The sequence below is a fragment of the Mycosarcoma maydis genome, chromosome 1 (assembly GCF_000328475.2).
Source record: "Mycosarcoma maydis chromosome 1, whole genome shotgun sequence".
In the NCBI taxonomy this organism is placed as follows: domain Eukaryota; kingdom Fungi; phylum Basidiomycota; class Ustilaginomycetes; order Ustilaginales; genus Mycosarcoma; species Mycosarcoma maydis.
In genome coordinates this window covers 1,657,838-1,679,085 of record NC_026478.1, presented here as the reverse complement: position 1 = coordinate 1,679,085, position 21,248 = coordinate 1,657,838, and the positions used below count along the sequence as shown (strand labels likewise).

Genomic DNA, 21,248 nt, shown 5'->3' with positions numbered 1-21,248 from the left:
ACGCTCAGGCTGAGTCGCCAAACGTTCTGCTGACAAGTTATGGTCCCAACATGATCGTTGAAAGCGCTTAGTGAAGTTCTCGGCCAGTTGTGTTGCTCGGCAAGTGCACCGTCTACGGCTCAACTTAGAGCGCGATTGAGAAGACAAGCGCAAAAGTCGCCTGCTCTTCCCAGGTCCGAGAGCGGACAGATTCACAATTCACAATTGTCTTGGCCTCCGCCACAAGTGACCAAGCAATACATATACCGTCTCCTAACAGCTTCCAAACCTCTTTCTTCCATCCATCGCTCTTCACGTTCATCGTCTTCTCAAACCCATCTTTCATACCTTACTTTCAATCCTCCTTTTATAACATCAATCACAATGTCGCAGGTCCCCGGAACCAACAAGACCACCAACGACGTCCAGAAGGACGCTCAGAGCCTCGCCAACGACGCCTCCAAGCAGGCCTCCAACATTGGCAACGACCTCTCGAACAAGGCCAACGAACTCTCTTCGCAGGCTCAGCAGTCGGGTGACTCGCTCGTCAAGCAGGCTACTGACCTCGCTTCCAGTAAGTAGCTGTTCGCGCATTGGCGCTAAGTGTCATGCACTTTCGCATATCCATCACAAGCACCGTGTGCTGACCATTCTTTCGTCTTTCACCTTTTTTTTTTATTCCAACAGACACCCTCGCCTACGTTCAGCAAACCGCTGGTTCGCTCCTCGGACAGGGCAAGGAGCACGCTGACAACGCCGCTGACCAGACCAGGTCGGCCGCCAACGATGCTGCCAACGAGGCCTCCAAGACCGCCGACGCTGCTGCCAAGCAGGGCGAGCAGTCGGCCGAGGAGGCCAAGCAGACCCTGACTGGCTTGACCAACCAGGCCCGTGATCTTGCCTCGCACACACTCGACTCGGCCAACCAGTACATCAAGCCCGCTGAGGAGAACGCCTCGGGCCTCGTCAACCAGGCGCGTGCTACCGCCGCTCACGTCGTTGATCAGGTTGCCCACATTATCGCCGCTGGTCAGCAGAAGGCTGGCGAGGTTGTCGATGAGGCCAGCAAGCAGGCCAACCAAGCTGGTTCGAATGCCAGCCAGCTCGCCAGCGATGCCACCAACGCCGCTTCGCAGAAGGCCGGTGAGGCTCAGAAGACGGCCCAGAACGCCAGCGAGCAGGCTAGCAAGGCTTTGAGCGATGCTGCTGCTCAGGCAAAGGGTGCCGTCCAGGGGGCCACTGGCTCCAAGTAAAAACCCGTCTTTTGATGAGCGTCTTCATTGTATGTAGTGTCGCAGCTTAGGCAGTCGATATTCGCTCTCTTTCCCTTTTCCTTCACTATGACGAGCAATATACCCTTGCATCACGACCCAACTGTCACGACCCTGTGCCTGAAGACCGCAGCTTGTGCGGATGACGCAATAAGTTGGGAACATGACAGGACGCGGATCGGCCACAGGCGTTGAACGCTCCACCCAGCGGTGATGCGGTGTAGCTCGGTTCCGTCTAGCGTGCAGCGCACCTCGTGGGCGTTCTTGACGGCGGTGTTCTGCTATATGATGTCTAGTGATGGTTGAGGTTCCACCACAACGGTTGAGGTTGCGTCTGCAGTGTAGGTGATGCAGTGTCAGTGTAGGTTCTGACCTTAGATAACGCCGATCCACAGGCCTGGAGGCGCAAGCGTATGTGGCAGCGATGTATAGATTGCTGCACTGGTCGAATAACAAAGATAGTAGATAGTTCGCAGTGGCAAGTAAACAGTAAGATATAAGAATGGTCCTGCTCATCCATAAGAAGGAAAGTGCTGTCATAAAAAGTTTGTGCTCTGCACCCACGGTGTGGCAGCCGAATTCTGAAACCCTGTGGTTCACTCCTCACCCGTGCCACCTTGCAATGCTACCGTAACACCAACGTCTGCCAGATTGTGATGAACTAGATCGGGACCATTCATCGAGATCCGGTTACAAAGAGAATTCTGGAAAATCCGCGGCTGTGGAGGTGAGAACGCTTTGATTTTTTAAGGATTCTAACACTCCGTTACTTGATGGTTGTAGACGTGTTGTTGTTCTCAACCCACACACCCGTTTCTTCGGACGACCTCATCGGGTATCCACTTTTGAGGATGGCATACTCTCAATCGCATCGTCTTGCACTACGCACACATCCAGCGCTGTCGTCTGGCTCTCGCATCGACCCTGCGATTCTTCGCTTTCCCATAGACCCAAGCAAGCTCAATGCGCGATTCGAAGCGTACAAACTCATCCAAGATGACGCGTCGTCTTGTGTAAAGTCGTACGCATTGCCGAGTCGGCCACCACCACTTTGTGAGCTTTATCAGCCACAAGGCGAAGGTGGCAGAGCCAAGTTCAAGGTTTCTGCGCTGGGGTATAAGGAGACCAAGGAACGCTCGCTGTATCAGGTCCTGGTTCCTGCTGTAGGGGAGAGGCGTGCTGACGAGCCGTGTGCGGCGTACATCGACACGAATGGATTTTTGGTGGTCTTGACATACAACGTGGCAGATGACAGAGTTATCGGTCATCCAGTACATCGTCTGCTATCTGACCAGGAGTCGCTGCCGTCGTTGGCGTCGATTTCCGCAACCGAATGGCTGGTGTACAGCGCAGACGTCCTGGTGTTACTCAGATTACAGAACGTCAACCTAGGAAACGAACACAGGTCGGCGAGGTGGATCAGCGCGGAAGAGCGGCGATGGAAGGTAGAGCGTCGAGGCACCATCAAAGCGTCTCGAAGGAGCGAGAGTAAGATCCATGTGTTGATACAGAGTACCAAGACCATCACAGTGGACGCCGAGAGCGCAAACGAGGGAATGCAGGGGTTGGGATTTCAACCAAGCTCACAGAAAGCAGGAGCATCCAAAACGGAACAATCAGCTAGAAGCAGTACGGTGTTCGATGTGCGACTAGTGGAGCTCGATCTGGCCGACCCAGCCTCGACGGGATCGGACAAAGATGACGCTGATGTGATGAGCGATGCCACACTGCTGTGGGAGGTTCGAGGCGAGGAGCCGTTGATCATGGCGAGCCTAGACGAGCAGCACACGCTCCTCGGCGCGGAAGCACGCTTCATCAGCTTACGGGACACGACAAACCAGTCGAAAGACACAACAACGTCATTCAAAGATACTAGTACAAGCTCAGACACCAACCCGCCTTCTCCCGTAGTTGCATCGAGACGACCAGCCCCCCACTTCTCGTGGGCACAGACAAGCGACACACTCACCCTCGCATTTGCCCTACCATCGTGGATCACAACTTCGCACGTTCGAGCGCATTTCTCTCTCTCGGCCCTCAGTCTGTCGTTCACGCAAGATGCACTGACGCTGCTCAACACACCCTCATCATCAAGAATCACCGAAATCAACACGGACACAAGCCAAACTGCGACGGGTCAAGACGATGAGCTTACACGGGCGGCACGGATGATCGCTTCCGGGCGATACACCTCGCGAAGTACGTGGGGAGAGATCGACCCTACAGGAAGCGTATGGACGTTGGAGCGAGCCAAGCGCGTGAGCCTGTTGACGCTGCATCTCGAGAAGAAGCATCAAGGGACGCGGTGGATGCAAGTATTTGGCGATCGCACTCGACACCGCGAGACGCACGCCGAGGCAGCAAGTCGGACACAACTCAGCTTTCAGCAAGCCAGATCCACTGTCGAGCGCGCTGCCAATGGCCAATCGGGTATCAAAGACGATCAGCAACGACACGAAGCAATCGACCAAGAGGACAACCAAGACGATGTACCGGAGACGATGGACCCTTCCGAGCTGCTCACGATGCTAGAGGGCATGGACAAGTATACCGTTGACGAAGAGTCGACCCAAGGATTTGGGATGGATCGTACAGGATTCGATGCCTCCGCTTCCGCTTTCACCACTAATGGTGGTACAAGTCTCTCGCTCGACCAGCCGAGCTTGCTCAAAGACAGTCTCGAGGAAGAAGATGCAAATGTCGGGCGTCCTTTGGTCCTCACAACCATCTCCACTGGCCATGATGAACACGTACGCAGCTCCAAGGAATGTTGGACCGTACTAGCCACACCGCTACCTGGATCGAACAATGACGATACGGTCGTGATGAAACACGAGCTGGACGGAGCGATTTTCAGCTTGTCCGATGGAGCCTGGATGCACACATGCACTATGCCAGCGCTGTCGTTTGTGCTCGCCTCGAAACGTGATGCTCAGCGGATCCACGTTTATAAGCGTCGCCAAGGATTTGCAGTACTGGCATTTGAGAGTGCGCCTCGCGTTACAGGAGGCAGCCGGACAGATTCAAGTGGGGGTGCAGGCAACTTGTTCGTGTATTACTCGACGGCGGAACGCACTGCTCAGAGTGCTCCTTCGCGCGTTCTGCGTTTAGCAGGAGCGACAAGCGGAGACGAAGCCACCGGGGGAAATAGTCAACGTGGTGCGAGCGGCCCGCTTCTCGGCGTATGCAACGTTCGTCTGCCGATGCAAGCCCATGTCGATCATGAACGGTGGGAGGATACGCTAGTGTGTCTGTGCGAGAATCGGATCCTCTTGCTCCGAGGTGTCTTGTAATTCGCCGCACCACCACATTTGGCTCTGTAACACGCTCGACTCTTATATCAGTCACGAGTACTTGGCAGCGTCGTTGTGTCCAATCGTGATTCACGATTGGCGCTGCAGGGTCTTGTGATGTCAGTTCTTTCAAAGCTTGGTTTTTAGGGGCGTTCCAAACGCCATCTCGTGGCCTTGCATTTCGGAGCAGCGTCACATGACACAGTCAAATCAAATCAGATCAGATCAGTTTGTGTCGATGACACCCGTCGCTCATCTTGTACATGCCATTTCGATAGCAGATTCGTCCCAAAGTTACAGCAGAGCGTGAGAATCGCGAATCGCGAATGTGCGCACGCAGCAACACGGCGAATGTGAGCCAACTTTCGCCGCTGTAGCGCGTGCCGCGATTCCATCTTGTCGATCGGAACGGCGAACTTGGCTGAGTCAGCCAAATCAGCACACCAAACCAATTCACGATTCAGAAGATGTCAACGGATTCAGGCCAAACCCGCACCCAGCTCCCGCACCGTCACGACCGGCCGCGTTATCAAACATGTCGAAATGATGACTGGGCATGAGACGCCGTTGAGGGCAGCACGAGCACACAAGTGGCAAGATGGCGGAGTTGATAGCCCACGCAAGAGCTGTGTGATTCAGCGTGCTGAAAGTGGCGCAGCAAAGCGCGACAAGACTCACGACTTGGACCCTGACAAGTCGTGAGTGTGTCCGAGGCTTACACTTTATAAGGCTGAGCGGTGCGCGTGTTGCGCAGAACCCACGACCAGTCACGAGTTTCGAGTTGCACTTTTCCGGTGGAGGAACACGAAGAATCGTGAATCTGTGAATACGTGATTCGTGATTCGTGATTGTGGTTGCTGCTTAGAGGCTTCCTTCCTGACACGGACCGGAACACCTACTTGACTTGTTCAACATCGCACGTCGTGTCGACGATCGCCTTGGCCCTATCCCTCCTTACGACTCATTTCGTCGCTCAATATCGGTGCCGACACGTCACGCACGTCCGACGAAACGCTCGGATCTTGTGTCGTTCTGGTGTCGTGAGCCAGAGTCGAAATCAGTCCATCGTGCCAACTGTGACGCGACGCGCAGCTCACCGGATCAATCGTCTCGATCACTACCATCACTCCAGGAGACTTGCGCCATGCACCACTTGTAGAACTGATCGCACTCATCGGCTGTGAAGGACGCGGGCCCGCACAACACCTCTTGACCACCTCGCACCCCGAATCCGAACCCGAGGCCAAATCGACAAAGAGAGCCCACATCTTCATCGCAAAACAACTCTCCTCTCCAAAACCCCTCGCTGTCTCTGTATACTGATAAGACGCTGTCTGCTTCATCCTCCGCTACCAGCCTGGCATCCTGAGCCGAGCAGCCGCTCGCCTCTTACACCAGGATGGTTGAAGATCGTCATTTGGATGTGCTTGAGGAGATCGACAATCCCTCCGACCTCCTCTCAAGACCGCTAGAGCCAGCTCCGCTCTTCCGGCCGCTTGCCGCTGCGTCTCCCCAATCGATCGAAAAGAAACGTGTTCTGCCGCCTAGTTTTCATCCCTCATCTACTGGCGCCGGCTCTTCCAGTAGCTCCAACTCGAAGATTTGGAGTCCAGCAAACCACACCGTGCCGCTCGCGTCGCCATCCGGGGCTTCAGGCGGGAGCAGCTTGATCATCGGAGGCAGCGGAGCTCGAGTGCCCACCCAGTTCCTGGATCAGAACGGTGGCTTTTCAAGAACAGCTCCAACGAATGGCAGCTACGGTACAGCAGGTCAAAGCGCAACTGCGCCTGCGCCGTCAATGCCAGGAACTTTCCCGATGTCAAGCACAGAGGAGAAACCACCTTCCGTTCCGGTGCCAAAGGATCAGCTCGCTCAACAGAATGCTGCTGTGGTTGATCTCACATTAGATAGCGACGATGAGGACGAAGAACCAGCCGCAAATGCGTTATCAGCATCAGCGCATCATGCGGCACACCAATCTGCAGGGCCATCAAGGATCACTCTACCGCAAGGCAATGGCTCGGCAGCTCCCGCGCTACAAGCTGTGCATGTCGACGACGACGGCAAAGACGACGATAAAAGTGATGACGAAGACGAGCCGGTCATTGTCTCGCACAGACGCGCCTGGCCAAAGGCCGAAGGGTACGAGATCGATCACGTCAAATCAAATGCAATCGTCTGCGCGGGCATGATCAGCGCGGTCGTCCTTTGCATGCATGGACTGCCTGCGTCATTGACGTACAACGGCACGATAGATCAAGAGCCACCGGTGGATCCCAACTTCAGCCGTGAAAATTGGCCAAGGGCGTCCCGATTTTGGACTGAGTCCGGCTACAGGCCTATCATGCTGCAACTCTCACAACCAACAGGACTGTCAGCGTCGATGCGGACACTTCCGAACGGCTGGGCCTATCCATCAACCGCTGCACAGCGCCCAGACATCAAAGTCAGCGTCGTAGTGCCTCCGCGCGCGAGGTTTCCTCAACTGTCCGTCGAACAAGCTGCCCGGTATGGTCCAGCCCCGGAACCGGCTTTCGGCTCGCTAGCCGAGAAATACGTATCCTCAATGGAGCCGCTGCTGCGTAACAACAAAGTGCGCTGCGAGGCTCGATGTCGCATGGTCCCCATCGGTCGAGCGCAGAACTTCCTTCACCACCTCGAGATCCTCGTCTTTGTTCGACGTCCAGATCTGGGCCTCATCTCAGATCGCCTGTCCGCGTTCAGTATCCAGCTCGAGCACCCACTCTCGTATTATCCCGAGGACTACCCTACCGAGCCGCAGTACAGCAACCCGCACAATCCCTCTGCAGCATCTACGCGCAGCGACGCCGTGCAAGCCATTTACAACGGCATTCATCGTGGTGCAGGCATGGGCACCATCATTGCTAACCGCGAGCTGTCCGAGAAGGAGAAGAAGGCGCAGGTCGACGCTGTGTATGCAAGCCTTCGCAGTGGCGAGGAGCTGGCAGCTGTCGAGCCTGCCGAAGGGATTGCTACTCCGCTTCTCCCGCATCAAAAGCAGGCGCTCGGCTTCCTCCTGAATCGTGAGCGAGATCGACGATGGACAGAGCTGCTGGTGGAGCCACCGGTCATTGTCGATGACGCAGACGAGGCATCCACACCTGTCAAGGCCGAGGGCTCTTCTAATACGAGCAAGGCGTCTCCCTCGAACAGCAGTGATGTAAAAGACAGCAAGGGCAAAGGCAAGAGCAAGAGCAAGAGCGAGAGCGAGAGTAAGAGGAAGAGTAGAGGCAAGAGCAAGAGCAAGCAGGAGCAAATGGTGGATGAAGACTCGATCTCGCTCTGGACAGTCCGCAAAGGCTCCAACGGTAAAGTGCGCGCCTGGCGCAACCTCATAACGAATCGAGAGACCTTGACCCAGCCTCGTATCTGCCGTGGCGCTATCCTCGCTGACGATATGGGTCTCGGCAAGACCATCACCACGCTCGCCCTCATTACGCATACTCGAAAGGACGCGAGGCTCTTTGGCGCCGCCGAGGTGGAGCGTGATCCCGATGCAGAGCTCGTTCAGGCGATGCGATCGCCACCTACCTCGGCCGAGGCAGAATCAAGGGAGGCAGAGAGACGCAATGGGGTTAGAAAAGTCAAGAGCCGCTTCAAGCGCCGGCTCAATGATTCTGATGACGACGACTCTGCTACCAGTGACGAAGGCGGAGATGCCGAAAAGAAGGAGGAGGAGGAGGAGGAGGAGGAACCAACCGCTTCGCTTGTCGTCCACGGCGCTCCACCCCCTGCTAAGCCAACTTTCGCAAAAAGCACGGCTAAAAAACCTTCAAAGGACAAGATGGATCCCGAACTCGTACGCCGCCGACATCTCGAGTGTCGCACTCGCGCAACTCTGATCGTCTGCCCTTTGTCGGTCGTGTCGAATTGGGAAGATCAGATCAAGGAGCATTGTTCGAGGCAGAAGCGGCCCAGGATCTATATCTATCACGGACCTACACGTTCCCACAGCACCAAGTGGATTGCTGACCACGACATCGTTCTGACAACTTACTCGACACTCGGATCCGAATTCTCGAACCAGTCGACATGGGTCACCGAAACCGAGACAAAGAAAAGCAAGAAGGATGGTTCGCCAGATCATCATTCTGGACACGAGGATGATGACGACGATGACGACATTCTTTTGGTGACCGAGGACGGCACCCCGATTAAGGGTGAAGCTGGCGCAGCTGGTGCGCAAAAGAAGGGCAAGAAGCTAAAGCGGAAGCAGGCAAAGGAGGCACTCAACCCTTTGCAGCGCATTGAATGGTTCCGCATCGTTCTCGACGAGGCTCACCAGATCAAGGGCGTGGGCACCTGGCAATCCAGAGCCGCCTGTAATCTGACGGCTCAGCGCAGACTCTGTCTTACGGGCACCCCGATTCAGAACACGATCAATGATCTCTATGCGCTGGTCAAATTCCTACGCCTCGAGCCTTTTACCGACCGGGCAGTATGGAACCAATACTGCGGGTATCGCGAGAACCTCCACCTACGTGTGAAGAAGGACGACGGTCCTATCGATTCGGCCAACATTGGACATGTCCAGATCCTGATGAAGCTTCTGGCATTACGTCGTCAGAAGACCAGCAAGACGGCGGATGGCAAGCCGCTGCTCTCGCTCCCGCCAAAGCTCAGCAAGACCGAATATCTCGACTTTGAAGCAAAGGAGAAGGCGCGCTATCAAGCACTGCACGACAAGTATCGCGAAGACTTTGAGGACATGATGGCCAATGACACGGTCAAGAGCAACTACGCCACGATTTTGCACGAGATTCTCAATCTTCGCATGACATGCGATCATCCGTCCATGGTGGACGCAAGCAAGGATGCCAGTCGTATCGGCCGAGGTGCTGATCTATCTGTTGCCATCAAGGAGGACGGCCTGACTCCCGATAGAGCGGCTGTCCTGTTCATTCTCTTCCGCGATAGCGAGATGGCGTATTGCTCCGAGTGCCAGGCTGATCTCTCGAACAGTGTCGAAGGTGATGGAGCGGGCAACGATGCTCAGGAGCTCGCCGATGCGCTTGACGAATTCACTTCCGACTCTCGCAACGGTGTTGGACCACGCAAACGAAGCAAGGTCGAGCCTGGAACGGGATCAATGTCGGCAACCACATCGAGCAACAGCTTCGGATCGCCCGCGGCGAGCGGTGCAGTACGACCTGTGGTGACGCGATGCCAGCACATTTTCTGCTCGGCTTGCTTCCGTCGCACGATCGGTTGTCCATGGCCAGACGTCACGTGCGAGGACGTGGGACGCTGTCCAGCTTGCAATACGTCGTTGAAGCTCGCAATCGATGCCGTCGAGCTAGACGCCTCGGACTTTGCCGGGCTTAATGACGACCAAGCCGAACGCATGGCGGACGGAGATAGCGATTTGCTCAACGACGACGTGGCGGACGAGAGGCGGTCTAAGCAGCTTAAAGATGCAGATTCGGAGGTAGATGAGCTCGAGGATGTTTTTGACTGGGGAATCGGTGACGATGTCAAGCCGCAGCTCAGTCGACGCAATGCTCCCCGCAAGAATGGCAAGTCGACAGCAAGCAGCGAGAGACGTCTGCGTATCAATGTTCCGCTGGACGGTCGCAAGGATCTGTCGACCAAGATTCGCGCTCTGATTGCTGACTTGCTGCCGTTTTCGAAATGCAACCCGCACTCGGACCTTTTCGACCCACTGGCGCCTCGGCTGGTCCATATCGATCCGTCAACATCAGAGGACGCAGAGGTGCGTAAGGTGGAAGAGCCAGTCGTCGTAATTCAACGGCCACCGCCGGCTGTCATGTCGAATGGTCTGCTCGGAAAGCTCGATCAGTCGTTGGAAGCGTACGATTCGTACGAACCGGTCAAGAGCGTCGTGTTTTCACAATGGACAAAGATGCTCGACCGGATTCAGAAATCGCTCAACATCACCGGGATTCGGTACACCCGACTGGACGGCACGATGAGTCGGCCCGATCGGACAGCAGCTTTGGAGGCGTTCAAGAGGGATGCTGGAATAGAAGTGCTCCTCGTGTCTCTGCGTGCGGGAGGGACCGGGCTCAACCTCGTCTCTGCCTGTCGCGCGTATCTGATGGATCCATACTGGAACCCAGCGGTCGAGAACCAGGGTCTGGATCGGATTCATCGAATGGGTCAGACGCGCCCCGTGATCACGACAAAGTACATCATGCGCCATAGCATCGAGGAAAACATGCTGAGATTGCAGAAACGCAAGATGATGATCGCCGAGAAGGTGGGTAGTAAGCGACAGGTCGTAAGCGCAGACGCGAGGCGCGACGAGAGGAGGGAAGAACTCAAGATTCTCTTTGGCACATCGCGCGGCGGGGTGGATCTGTGAGGGTGACGCCGGTAAGCAAGGCGGTGAAATGGGTTATTTCTTCGAGTGCTTCGAGTGATGTTTCATATGTCTATATGTGTGTATGAGGTGAGATGGGGCGAAGCCGAGAGTGGACGTGATTAGTCTCTGGCGAACCAAGGGTGCAAGAACCTCAAGTTCTGCTTGGCCTTGTCGGGGATGACTTGGGACTTTGTCATGATGCTGAACTTGGTCGAGTCTTTGATGTTCTTGACGGCGGGTTTTTCGTCGGTGTCGATTTCGAGCCAGACGCGATCGAGGACCTTGGTGGTGACGAGGTTACTGGCTTCCACATTGGCTTTGAGGCTTTCCATGACCTCTGCGACGTTGACGGCGGCGGTGGAGGGGCGCCAGGCATCGTAGTCGGTGGCGGTGGCGATGAGCACATAGGCAATTTCGGCTTCGCGCGCCAACTTGGCTTCGGGGAGGACCGACATGTTGATAATGTCACCGCCCCACGTACGGTACATGAGCGATTCTGCGCGCGTCGAGAACTGCGGTCCTTCCATACACACCACTGTCTTATCCGTATGCACCTTGATCGGGTGCGAAGCAAGCGTAGCTTGCACAGTCGAGTACACGATCGGTCGTAGAGTCTCGCAGAACGGATCGCCGAATCCAGCATGCGCCACAACCGACTCTTCGTCGCCAAATCCGAAAAAGCTCGCCCTCCGAACACCTTTGGTACGATCGATGATTTGTGACGGGATCACAAAGTCTTTCGGCGCAATCTCCTCTCGCAACGATCCCACCGCGGAAAATGCAACAATCGCTTTCACACCCAGATGCTTCAGCGCCGCAATGTTGGCCAGGTTCGGAACGTTGGACGGCAGAATAGCGTGATCGCGTCCATGTCGTGCAAGAAAAGCGACGTGGTTTCCAGCAGATGTCTTGGCAATAGTGATCGGAGACGAAGCCGAACCCCAAGGTGTAGAGATCGATATCTCGGCAACCGGCGTGATCGAGTCGAGCTTGTACAGTCCCGACCCACCAATGACGCCGAGTAGAATCGGCGCACCGGTCCAGGATGTGACAGTAGGGACCGACATCCTGCGATGTAGAGTTCTAACAGAGATGCAGCGCGAGACGTTGGGTTGCTGGAGAGACGTGGTCACGAACGACACTCGAGGTAGCATGTGGTGAGTATGACAAGCCCTGCAACCAGACTCACACTCGTGACTTGTGACTGTGAGAAACGAGAAGAATCACCAACCACATTCACGATTTTAAAATTTTGACGCACAAGCCAGCAGCCAGCAGCCAGCCGCGCACGCCATCTGAAAAGTGCGCCTAACTTAAGTTAATTCGTGATTTTTGCCGAGAACGTGCGTCTTCTCTGCAGCGGTGATACGAGATGTCGATCAGAACACTTTTTCGCACGTTCTCGTAGCGACAAGCCAACATTCGTGATTCGTGATTCATAATTCAGTCACGAGTCAGTGTGAGTGTGCAGGTCCACTCAACATGATCTTTTGCAATTCATAGATTCACGACTGAGTCGGATCAAGTGGTGATGTGTTTGGGTATGTGATATGTGATTGCGTGTGATCCTTTGCGGCCACCAAGATATGCTTTTGTTAGCATGCTAAGAACTGTATAGCCCCGGGACTGTGCGAGAGCCTCCTATTACTCGTCCTCTTCTTGTTCATCCTCGTCATCTTCATCGTCATCATCGCCATCTTCGACAGCGAGAGCGCTGAAGAGCGAATTAGTTGATCCACCGAGCCCTCCCTGATCCACTTCAACATCGTCGTCCTCATCGCCATCATCTTCACTTTCGACAGCGCCAAAGTCGAATCTGACCTTACGGGCAATCGTCTGGTCGTCATCGGTCTCGCTGTGCTCTTCAGAGGTCTTGCTATCCGTATCCTCTTTCTCGTTGCCGTGTTCTTCGTCGTCGTCCGGGTTCGGTGCGGTAAGCAAGTCTGTGCTGGTATCCTGATCGACGGCTCGTTCAACCTCTGGAAACCAGACACCCTCGCCCATGCTGCTTTCCTCTACCATGGCACTCGAGGGTGGACGAAAAGCCCACTTGATCCTTCCCTCAGCCACAGCACGCATCACCAGGTTTCCCGCCCGATTCACATCCCACCGATTCGCTTTCGCCGTCTTGAACAGATACCTCCTAGCGACTGCCTCCAAAATCTTAACACCAGTCCATAGCTCTTGCGCCTCCTCTACCTCGTCCTCGTCAGGCGGATACTCCAGCTGAAGCACCTTTTCAAGCGCAATGTGCTCGCCAACAAATCGGACGCATGACGTGATGGCTTGCACTTGAGAGATGGCTAATATTGCCCCCATCACTTGCATCTCCATCCCAATCAGAGACGGGAATACGAGTCCTGGTGAATCGCAGAGTCGGATTTGACCGCGATGAGATTCTTCTCCCCCAGCCTTAGGCTGGTCAGCTTGGACCGGGGTGGAAGAAGAGGACGAGCGTAGTGGAACGAGAAAGTGAGTCTGGAAATGCTTGGTCTTGCCTGGCGTTTTGGACGCTCGGACAACTTTCGAGCCAAACAAAGCGTTGAGAAGGCTCGATTTGCCTACGTTGGGCTGTCCGATGAGTCCGATAGTTAGATACGGTAGGTGTGATCGGGTAGCTTTTGGATCCTTGCTGTCTTTGTCTGTGGTCCGCTCATCCTTGGTGCCGGTGTCTTCCTGAGCCTCGACACCTGATCCTGACTCGAACCCTTCAGTATGAAGCTGCACGCGCCTCTCAACCCCATCCCAGTCTGTATCGGTCGCGCAAGGCGGTGTCCACTCTTTGCTCTTGTTTGCGTCTTCCTGCACTACCTTTGGCGGTGTGATCAAATCAGTGTGTGCCTTTCGTAGCGCCACAAACAGATCCTTCCTGGAATGCGGCGACAGGTAGGGCGCGAACCTCGTCCGCGACCCTTGGCCCTCCATACGCTCCAGCTTGGCATAGCTCTCGGTAGCGACCACCTCCCACCTCGGATAAAGTTGCTTGAGATACGTCTTCCATGCATCGACGATGTGCTTGGGTACAATGTCGGCTTTTGTGAGAACGATGATGACTTTGAGCCGCATGTACCGCTCCAAGAAGCCAATGAGACTGGGTGGCAGGTGTAGCAGAGGACATCTCGCATCAGCGAGGACACAGACGAGGTCGCTTCGCTCGCAGACTCTCCACAGCTGGCGATAGACCTCAATGTTTCGTTCGTATAGACTGCCGATGACAGAGGTGCCGGGAGAGGGACGGTGTTGGAGTAGCTGCGCGATGCTGTCTCGAGACGTGATGGACGAGACCATGCGGCTTCCGCCCATTGCTGCGGTGGACGAGGATGAGGAAGAGCCAAACGCAGCCTTATCCTGAGAGCGGGTATGTGACGTCAGCCCGGCGAACATGGGCGAGGACGTGAAGAAAGCGCGTTCCACGACTGCGTCTGTCTTGCGTAGCCACTGCCGAAAAACTTCTTCCTCTTGCGCATGAATCGTCTTGGTGTCCATGTCGGATCGCCATTTGGGTCGTTTGGGCAGACGGAGCTCTCCAGTCTGTTCGATCCCGGTAACACCTGGATCTATTGTCTCGTTGAGATCGACATGCTCGTCATCTGAGGAGCTATCGGCTTGGTCTTGATGTTGATTTTTTGCTGGTGGCTGCGAAGCGTTATCAAGCCAGCCAGCAAGCGGATGTGAGTTTCGCTCCTCCTTCTTGTTGTGTTCATGATCGACGAGACGCTGATGATTCTCTGCTCTGGCTCGACCAAATCTGGAATAGGTGAAACGAGTGAGCTCGTCAGGAATGGGACGTCGAAGGTCCGCGTAAGAGGCGAGAATGTTGAGTCGTTCCAACACCGGTGGTGAGAGCTTGGAAAAGGCAGATTCTTCCAGCTGGACGGTACGTCTGCGTGATTCGAAAGCAGCTTGTTGATCTGGCGGTAGCAGTGCAGATCTTGCTAACCTGCCTCCTCCAGCGGCGGCACCTCCTCGCCCTCGTCCTCGGCCTCGGCCCCGGCCCCGTCCACCTTGACCGCCTCGACCGCCTTGGGAATCGCCATCATCTGTACTACTGCCTGCTCTACGTAGCTTGGCTTTCTGAGCCTTGGATGTCTTCTTGACCATGACGCCGCATGCAGAGTCCTTGTCGTTGATGTGCTGAGAAGATCAAAGCACGAACGGCAGACTGAGCTTTGCCGAGCACAAAAGTTTCTCACAGCACGATTCCCAGAAAAACAAACTCATAACCTCCACCTTGAAAGTCACAAGTCACGAGTCACGAGTAACGACGAGTTATAGAGAAATAATCAGCTTAGACGTAACATTAAAAACTCAAAAATCGGGCGTGCGGGAAATTCAAAAAGAGTTGGCTCGACCACACAAAGTCCACGCGACTCGTCATGACCCAAGTCACGAAGTGCATACGAAAGTTAGCTCAGCCACACGACTCAAAAACTCACACTCTCGACTAACTCAGCCAGCTAGCCAGCCGTTCGTGTGATTCGTGACTCGTGGTTCGTGATTTCCGGTTTTCGTGATTTTTCTTCAAATTGGTTACACAACAGTCACGAGTATCGGTCGGCTTCATGATTTACAGGCGGCAGACGTGAGCCACGCGCTCGATTCCCATATATACGACGTGCAAAGCCGACCGAAAAATTGCCCGACGTCCTCCGCAAGACAGCTGCGCACAGACTCGCTTTCTAATCCGTGCAATCTGTTCCCCCGCATCTCGTGTCTCTGTTTCTTGCCGTCGTCAGTCGCCGCGACTTGAACCACCTTCCAGTCCACCAGCGTCGATTGGTTGTAACACGGCAAAGACAGGGCTTGCCTGTTCGTCGACGCAGCAAGGTGCGGCCATCTTGATAACCGACAACGTACTAGCAAGGCTGTTCTCCGGTCTCATGTCTCCGCGATCCTTACCGCACACCTCTACTGCCGAGCTCCTCCATTATTCGAGCCGGTCGTGACACCTTTCTCAAAATCCTTAATTCTTCTCGCTAGTCGACCTTGGGTCTCGCCAACGTAAAGCAATCATGTCGCAGACACAGGAACCATGCAAGCATCCGGTGCAGCTGTTTGGCATGTGCGCTGTTTGCGGCCAACCGGTCGACGCTGACTCGGAAGAGTCAGCATCGCTCTCGGTGATGCACTCGAGTTCTGCTGTCAAGGTCTCTGCCGAAGAAGCACAACGGCTCGATTCCGAGACCACGAGCCATCTGCTGTCGCAGCGCAAACTTGCCTTGATCGTCGATCTGGACCAGACTGTGATACATGCCACTGTCGATCCAACCGTGGGAGAATGGATGCGTGACGAATCCAACCCGAACTACGAAGCGCTCCAATCCGTAGGCAAGTTTCGTCTCGGTATCGACGGCGAAGAGATCAAGGACGAAGAAGATGGATCCGAGCCAAAAGACCCAGCAGCAGCGCTGAAAGCCTCAAGAGCGTGTTGGTACTACGTCAAACCACGGCCGGGAGTACCACAGGTGCTGAAGCACTTGTCTGAAAAGTACGAGCTGCACGTCTACACCATGGGAACAAGATCATACGCCAACTGCGTCTGCAAACTCATCGACCCAGATGCAAGCATTTTCGGCAACAGGATCTTGTCGCGAGACGAAAATGGCAGTTTGGTACGCAAGAGTCTCAGCAGGCTGTTTCCAGTAGATCACAGCATGGTCGTCATCATTGATGACCGAGAGGATGTGTGGAGTCGAAGCCCGAATCTACTCCCCGTGCTACCGTACGAGTTTTTCGTAGGTATCGGTGATATCAATGCTACTTTTCTGCCAACTCCACCTCCATCACCGGGCGCGCTGCCAGAGGTGATCGCTTCCGGTGCAGCTAACAAGGCAAATGACGCGCCAACTGTCGCTGCTTTATCGACCTCTGGCTCAGAAGCGCGTTCGAGCAATGATGGTACTGATGCTACGACACCTGAAAGGGCGGTTGAGGAAGCCGCCCAAAAGGCAGAGGCGGAAGGTCGATCGGAAGACGAGTTGCAAGCTTTGCGGGAGGCTGCAGCGCACTTTGTGGCACAGACAGAAAAGTTGCAAAGCAAGCTCGCGGAACAGCGCGAAGCAAGACCGCTGGCTAGGATGCAGGAAGCGCTGGATGAAAAGTTGGGGAGACACAGCAATGGAGCATCACGTTCGGGGACTGCGACACCGAATGGCAACAGTGATGAACATAATGGTCAGACGAGCGAAGCGGATAGCAGTGGCAGCGATAGCGAGACTGGTGCTGGCGATCATAATAGAGCCGATGCAGCGACGGCAGCAGCAGGAATGTTAGAGGACATGGCAGCTTCGGTGAACAACAGCACTGGTGCAACGTCACGATTGTCATCTGGTACAGGACTACCACCGCTGCTTCCACCTCCACCGCCACTTCCACCACATCGCTCGCATGCCGTGCTGGTCGACGACGACAACGAACTGGATCGCGTCCAATCGATCCTAGACGATCTGCACGCGCAGTGGTATGCCAAGTACGACTTCATGCAGTCTGCAACGGATGCTGCCGCGTCGAATGCAGCCATGCTGAAACCGTCGGTGGTCGACTTGATTGGCATGAAAAAAGCACAGGTGCTCAAAGGCTGCACGATCGTGTTCTCGAGCATGATCCCGTTTGGTCACAATGTGGAGAAATCGGATCTTTGGGCGATGGCCAGAGAGTTTGGCGCTACACCGGCATCGGAAATTGAGGTGGGTGTGACGACGCATGTGGTAGCGGCGAGACCAGGGACGGCGAAAGTCCATCAGGCGTTAAGGCTGAGTGGACAATTGGAAGTGGTGTGGCCGAGTTGGTTCCACGTTTCGGCGAGTAGGTGGTCGAGACAGGACGAGGCGTTGTATCGGATTTCGGAGGGCGAGAATGCGTTAGCGAGTGCGAACGCCAAAGCGGAAGCACAGGTGGCCAACCAACGTGTTCAAGACCAGACGAGTAGTTTGGCAGCCAACGAGGAAGCACAGGCGCAAGTGGCCGAACTGACACGTGAGGATCCAGACGAATCGCTCTTCGAAAATGAGCTCAACGATATGGATTGGGGCGCAGCAGCCGACGAAGTCGACGCGTACCTGGATTCAGCTACAACGGCGAGCAATACGTCTTCCCCGTCACCATCGATGCACGACGACGATGAACAAGTCGATGTGCACCACACCAACGCTCCCCTCCAAGGTGATTCTCGTAAACGTCTTCGTCCCGACGATGTGCCTTCGACCGACTTGGCCAACTCGCAAACGTCCAAAAAACAACGTCCACAATCAGACGCTGGTGACAACAACAACGACGACGATGATGATGATGCAGACGACGGATTCTTAGACCACCTTGCCGAAGAGTTGGATGGACAAATCGACAATGAATGATCAACTGTCTTTGAGTTCTCAGTTGTACTTGTAGTCGAACACAAATCGCACTCGCACTGGATTGCATGATTTAGGGCAGCCGTCGCCACGTCAGAAGACATGCATGAGATGGTACGATGGATGAGGCTACGAAGAGGCTACGAAATACTATTCCACTGGTGCGAGACGGGTAGATGTCAGCTCTGGATCAACAGGCGACTATCGCGGGCTACAGATATTAGAGTGGATGTGAGCGCTAATAGAGACAAGAGAAGGGGAGGCGTTACTTTTCAAATGCGGGAGGGGGAGGAGAGGCGATGCGATGCGATCGCATGGGATCACTAGCTGGCAGCGGCGACAGCCATGTGGTTGAGACCCTGGTAGATGAGCGCGAAGCTGTCGAGGTTGTTGGCGTGCGAATCCGAGCCGTCGGACGCGGAGGATGAGGTGGATGTGGATGCGGACGACGATGAGGATGTGGATGAGGATGAGGATGCGGGTGTGGTGGTGGATGCGGTGGAGCTCGTGGGTGCGGAAGATCGGGCAGCCGACGAGGATGACGAAGAGGAAGAAGCTCGTCTTGTCGATGTGGTGGAAGGAGTCCAAGCAGGTGAAGACCAGGTGCTTGTAGGTGAAGGCCTGGGTGTCCAGGCGGGCGTGCTAGAAGTCGAAGTCTTCTTGCCGTTGTTGTTGTCGTCGTCAGAACCATCGTTAGCGGTCCACGACATTTGGAAAACACCGACACTTGGGTTAGCAAACGCCCTGAAGAGTCCTTCGCTCATATCCAGTCCGCCGTAGGGACAACTCGGGCAGGCATCTTGCACCGTGGCGTATTGGGTATTTCCATTGTATGTGATAGCAATCGACTTGCCGCACCATGAAGATCGCTGACCGAGATCACCGTACTGTGCAGCGTTGAGCGCGACGATAAAGTCGCTTCCGGAGTTGTAATTTCCACAAGCACCGAGACCGGCGGCGTAGTAGGTGGCGCGACCGTGGTAGGTGGGACCGCGCTTGGCCAGCGTTGAAGGACCAGCTTCAGCGAGCTCGGCTTTCGCAGCACGACGCGAGTGCTTGAGACTTCGAATGTAGGCGACCTCGTGCTGCTGATCCTCGGCCAGACAGGTAGTGATAGTGGAAGATGCGAGCACAAGCGCTACGCAGAGCTTCATGACTAGTGACAATGACATTGTCGAGTGAATGCAGCAAAACGCGTGGGGTGGTTGTAGGACGAGAATCAGAAATGACGAAGCAAGACAAGGCAACGTGCGCGCGATGCAGAGTTGGATTTGATGACGTTGGAGAAGGGTAATGGTGGGTAGAGAGGGGTGGAGAGAAGGAGGCCCCGAAACAAAGATGGTGTGTGAAGCTAGAACGGTGAGGCGAAGAGAGGCAATTAACGATGGGCGTATTGAGTCAAGTAAGGGGATGTGATACAAGGGCGTAGAAGCACAATGCCGAATGAAAACCGAATTTGTCTTACACACGCCAGTGACAGATGTATGCGCGGTTGATTGAGGGATCCGTAGGGCGAACACAGGGCCTAGACAGAACGGAGAGTCGCTTTGTCACGACTGTAGCAGAGGCCGTAGAGGAGAGGTATGGAGAGGAGGAGCAATGAAAACGGGGGTCGCGGCATTCACTCACGACTGATTCACAATGACAATCGGACAACCAGTTTCCAGCTACAACAACGGTAAGCTCTGACGGGATCGTCGTGATCAAGGGGCGGTTTTTTTGGCGTGGGGCAAACCCAGGCGAACTGGTCTTTACGGAAGCAAGACGGGCTACGATGACAAGTCTCTTCAAGTCACGAGTCGCTGGCGATTCTTGATTGCTGCAGTCCCGTCGGTCGATCCTGTAATAAAGCTCAAAAGAAGCCGTCGAAAGAAGAAAACTTGGGCGGAGTTGGGAATTTGCGCGTTGCATGTTGGGCAGTGTGCAGTGTGCCAGTGTGCCAGTGTTGATCTGTCGAGCTCGACCGTCGCGAATCACGAATCTTGCTGGGTTACTCGTGACTCGTAGACTGCCGAGGTTGTTGAGACCAAGAAATCGAAAATGATCGACAAACAGCTGTCTGAGATTGAAAAAACGAGGGGACACCTACATTTTGGCACCAGACGAGTCACAGTCACGAGTAACTTCAGGGCAACCAACATCCACTAAGTTAGCTCAAAATCAAACTTGCCATTTACCCTTTGGCTCACTGTGATCAACAACCGACCAAAGCGCCAGCGCGGTTCCGCTGGAAACGATCGTTGACAAGCCACAAGACAGTTGTGAATGTAGGCATGGTTGATTCTACGAGGTGGGGTTTAGCATATGCAAGTGACAAGAGCATGGTCGATCAACGTCTCTTGATCGAGCGAGGACGAGGAGAAGGAGCGAGCTTTAACTCTTGCTTTCCAACGAGCTGATTTCACAATCGTGAATCGATGAGTTCTCTATTCTCAGTCTGTAGGCACCATACTGAACTGTAAAATGTGCTGAGTCAAGTTGAAGCCTCTTGAACTTCTTTAAACGCTTTCCTGCTCTATATCACTTCTGTTCTCTCCAAAACCACGAATGCCACGCATTGTTTTACTGTCTGCTTCTACTCGTGACTCTTGCATCGGCTCGCGCTTGTGTGCAGCACCCTTGCGGCAGAAAAAAAAAAAACCAGCCGATTTGCTCTGTTTTCATTCACTCACAATTGTTTCCAATTTTCGGACATTTTATCAATCGCAAATTCGAATTGAACTCCCCGCACATTTGCGATTGTGATTGATTCAATTTACCACTAATTCCTATCCAACTTGATCTATGCAAGGACGGCGACGCCTTCAGCAGGGCGTCTTGATGAACTAAGCCAGGGGCTGTTGTTCTTTCGTGATTTAGAGGGCTGCTGAAAGCCACTGCGACCTCCTTGCGTCCTTACCAGCGAATAGCACAAGCTTAGCAGTAGGCGTTCCAGAGGGCAGTGGTTGATGATTGGTTGGCTACTGCAGACGCGCCTGACAGCTTGTCACGAGCACAGAGCCACGAGTTT

At 54.6% G+C, this 21,248-nt stretch overlaps 7 protein-coding genes across 7 annotated transcripts; 4 read left to right on the top strand and 3 right to left on the bottom strand.

Annotated features, from left to right (window-relative positions):
* Positions 1–363: 363 nt before the first annotated feature.
* UMAG_00573 (uncharacterized protein) lies at positions 364–1,232 on the top strand (the record flags this gene model as incomplete). The annotated part of the gene is made up of 2 exons (XM_011388099.1): positions 364–553; positions 667–1,232. 2 exons carry the CDS (start codon positions 364–366, stop codon positions 1,230–1,232), a joined length of 756 nt encoding a protein of 251 aa, XP_011386401.1.
* Positions 1,233–2,101: 869 nt separating this feature from the next.
* UMAG_00572 (uncharacterized protein) lies at positions 2,102–4,543 on the top strand (the record flags this gene model as incomplete). Its single annotated transcript, XM_011388098.1, has 1 exon — positions 2,102–4,543. The coding sequence occupies one exon, from the start codon at positions 2,102–2,104 to the stop codon at positions 4,541–4,543; it is 2,442 nt and encodes an 813-aa protein (XP_011386400.1).
* Positions 4,544–5,942: 1,399 nt separating this feature from the next.
* On the top strand, positions 5,943–10,889 carry UMAG_10467 (uncharacterized protein; the record flags this gene model as incomplete). The annotated part of the gene is made up of 1 exon (XM_011388386.1): positions 5,943–10,889. One exon carries the CDS (start codon positions 5,943–5,945, stop codon positions 10,887–10,889), a length of 4,947 nt encoding a protein of 1,648 aa, XP_011386688.1.
* Positions 10,890–11,008: 119 nt separating this feature from the next.
* UMAG_10466 (S-methyl-5-thioadenosine phosphorylase) lies at positions 11,009–11,956 on the bottom strand (the record flags this gene model as incomplete). Its single annotated transcript, XM_011388385.1, has 1 exon — positions 11,009–11,956. One exon carries the CDS (start codon positions 11,954–11,956, stop codon positions 11,009–11,011), a length of 948 nt encoding a protein of 315 aa, XP_011386687.1.
* Positions 11,957–12,533: 577 nt separating this feature from the next.
* UMAG_00569 (uncharacterized protein) lies at positions 12,534–14,990 on the bottom strand (the record flags this gene model as incomplete). The annotated part of the gene is made up of 1 exon (XM_011388097.1): positions 12,534–14,990. One exon carries the CDS (start codon positions 14,988–14,990, stop codon positions 12,534–12,536), a length of 2,457 nt encoding a protein of 818 aa, XP_011386399.1.
* A 911-nt stretch (positions 14,991–15,901) lies between these two features.
* Positions 15,902–18,241, top strand: UMAG_00568 (protein serine/threonine phosphatase; the record flags this gene model as incomplete). The annotated part of the gene is made up of 1 exon (XM_011388096.1): positions 15,902–18,241. The coding sequence occupies one exon, from the start codon at positions 15,902–15,904 to the stop codon at positions 18,239–18,241; it is 2,340 nt and encodes a 779-aa protein (XP_011386398.1).
* A 320-nt stretch (positions 18,242–18,561) lies between these two features.
* On the bottom strand, positions 18,562–19,410 carry UMAG_00567 (uncharacterized protein; the record flags this gene model as incomplete). The annotated part of the gene is made up of 1 exon (XM_011388095.1): positions 18,562–19,410. The coding sequence occupies one exon, from the start codon at positions 19,408–19,410 to the stop codon at positions 18,562–18,564; it is 849 nt and encodes a 282-aa protein (XP_011386397.1).
* Between the last annotated feature and the right edge of the window lie 1,838 nt (positions 19,411–21,248).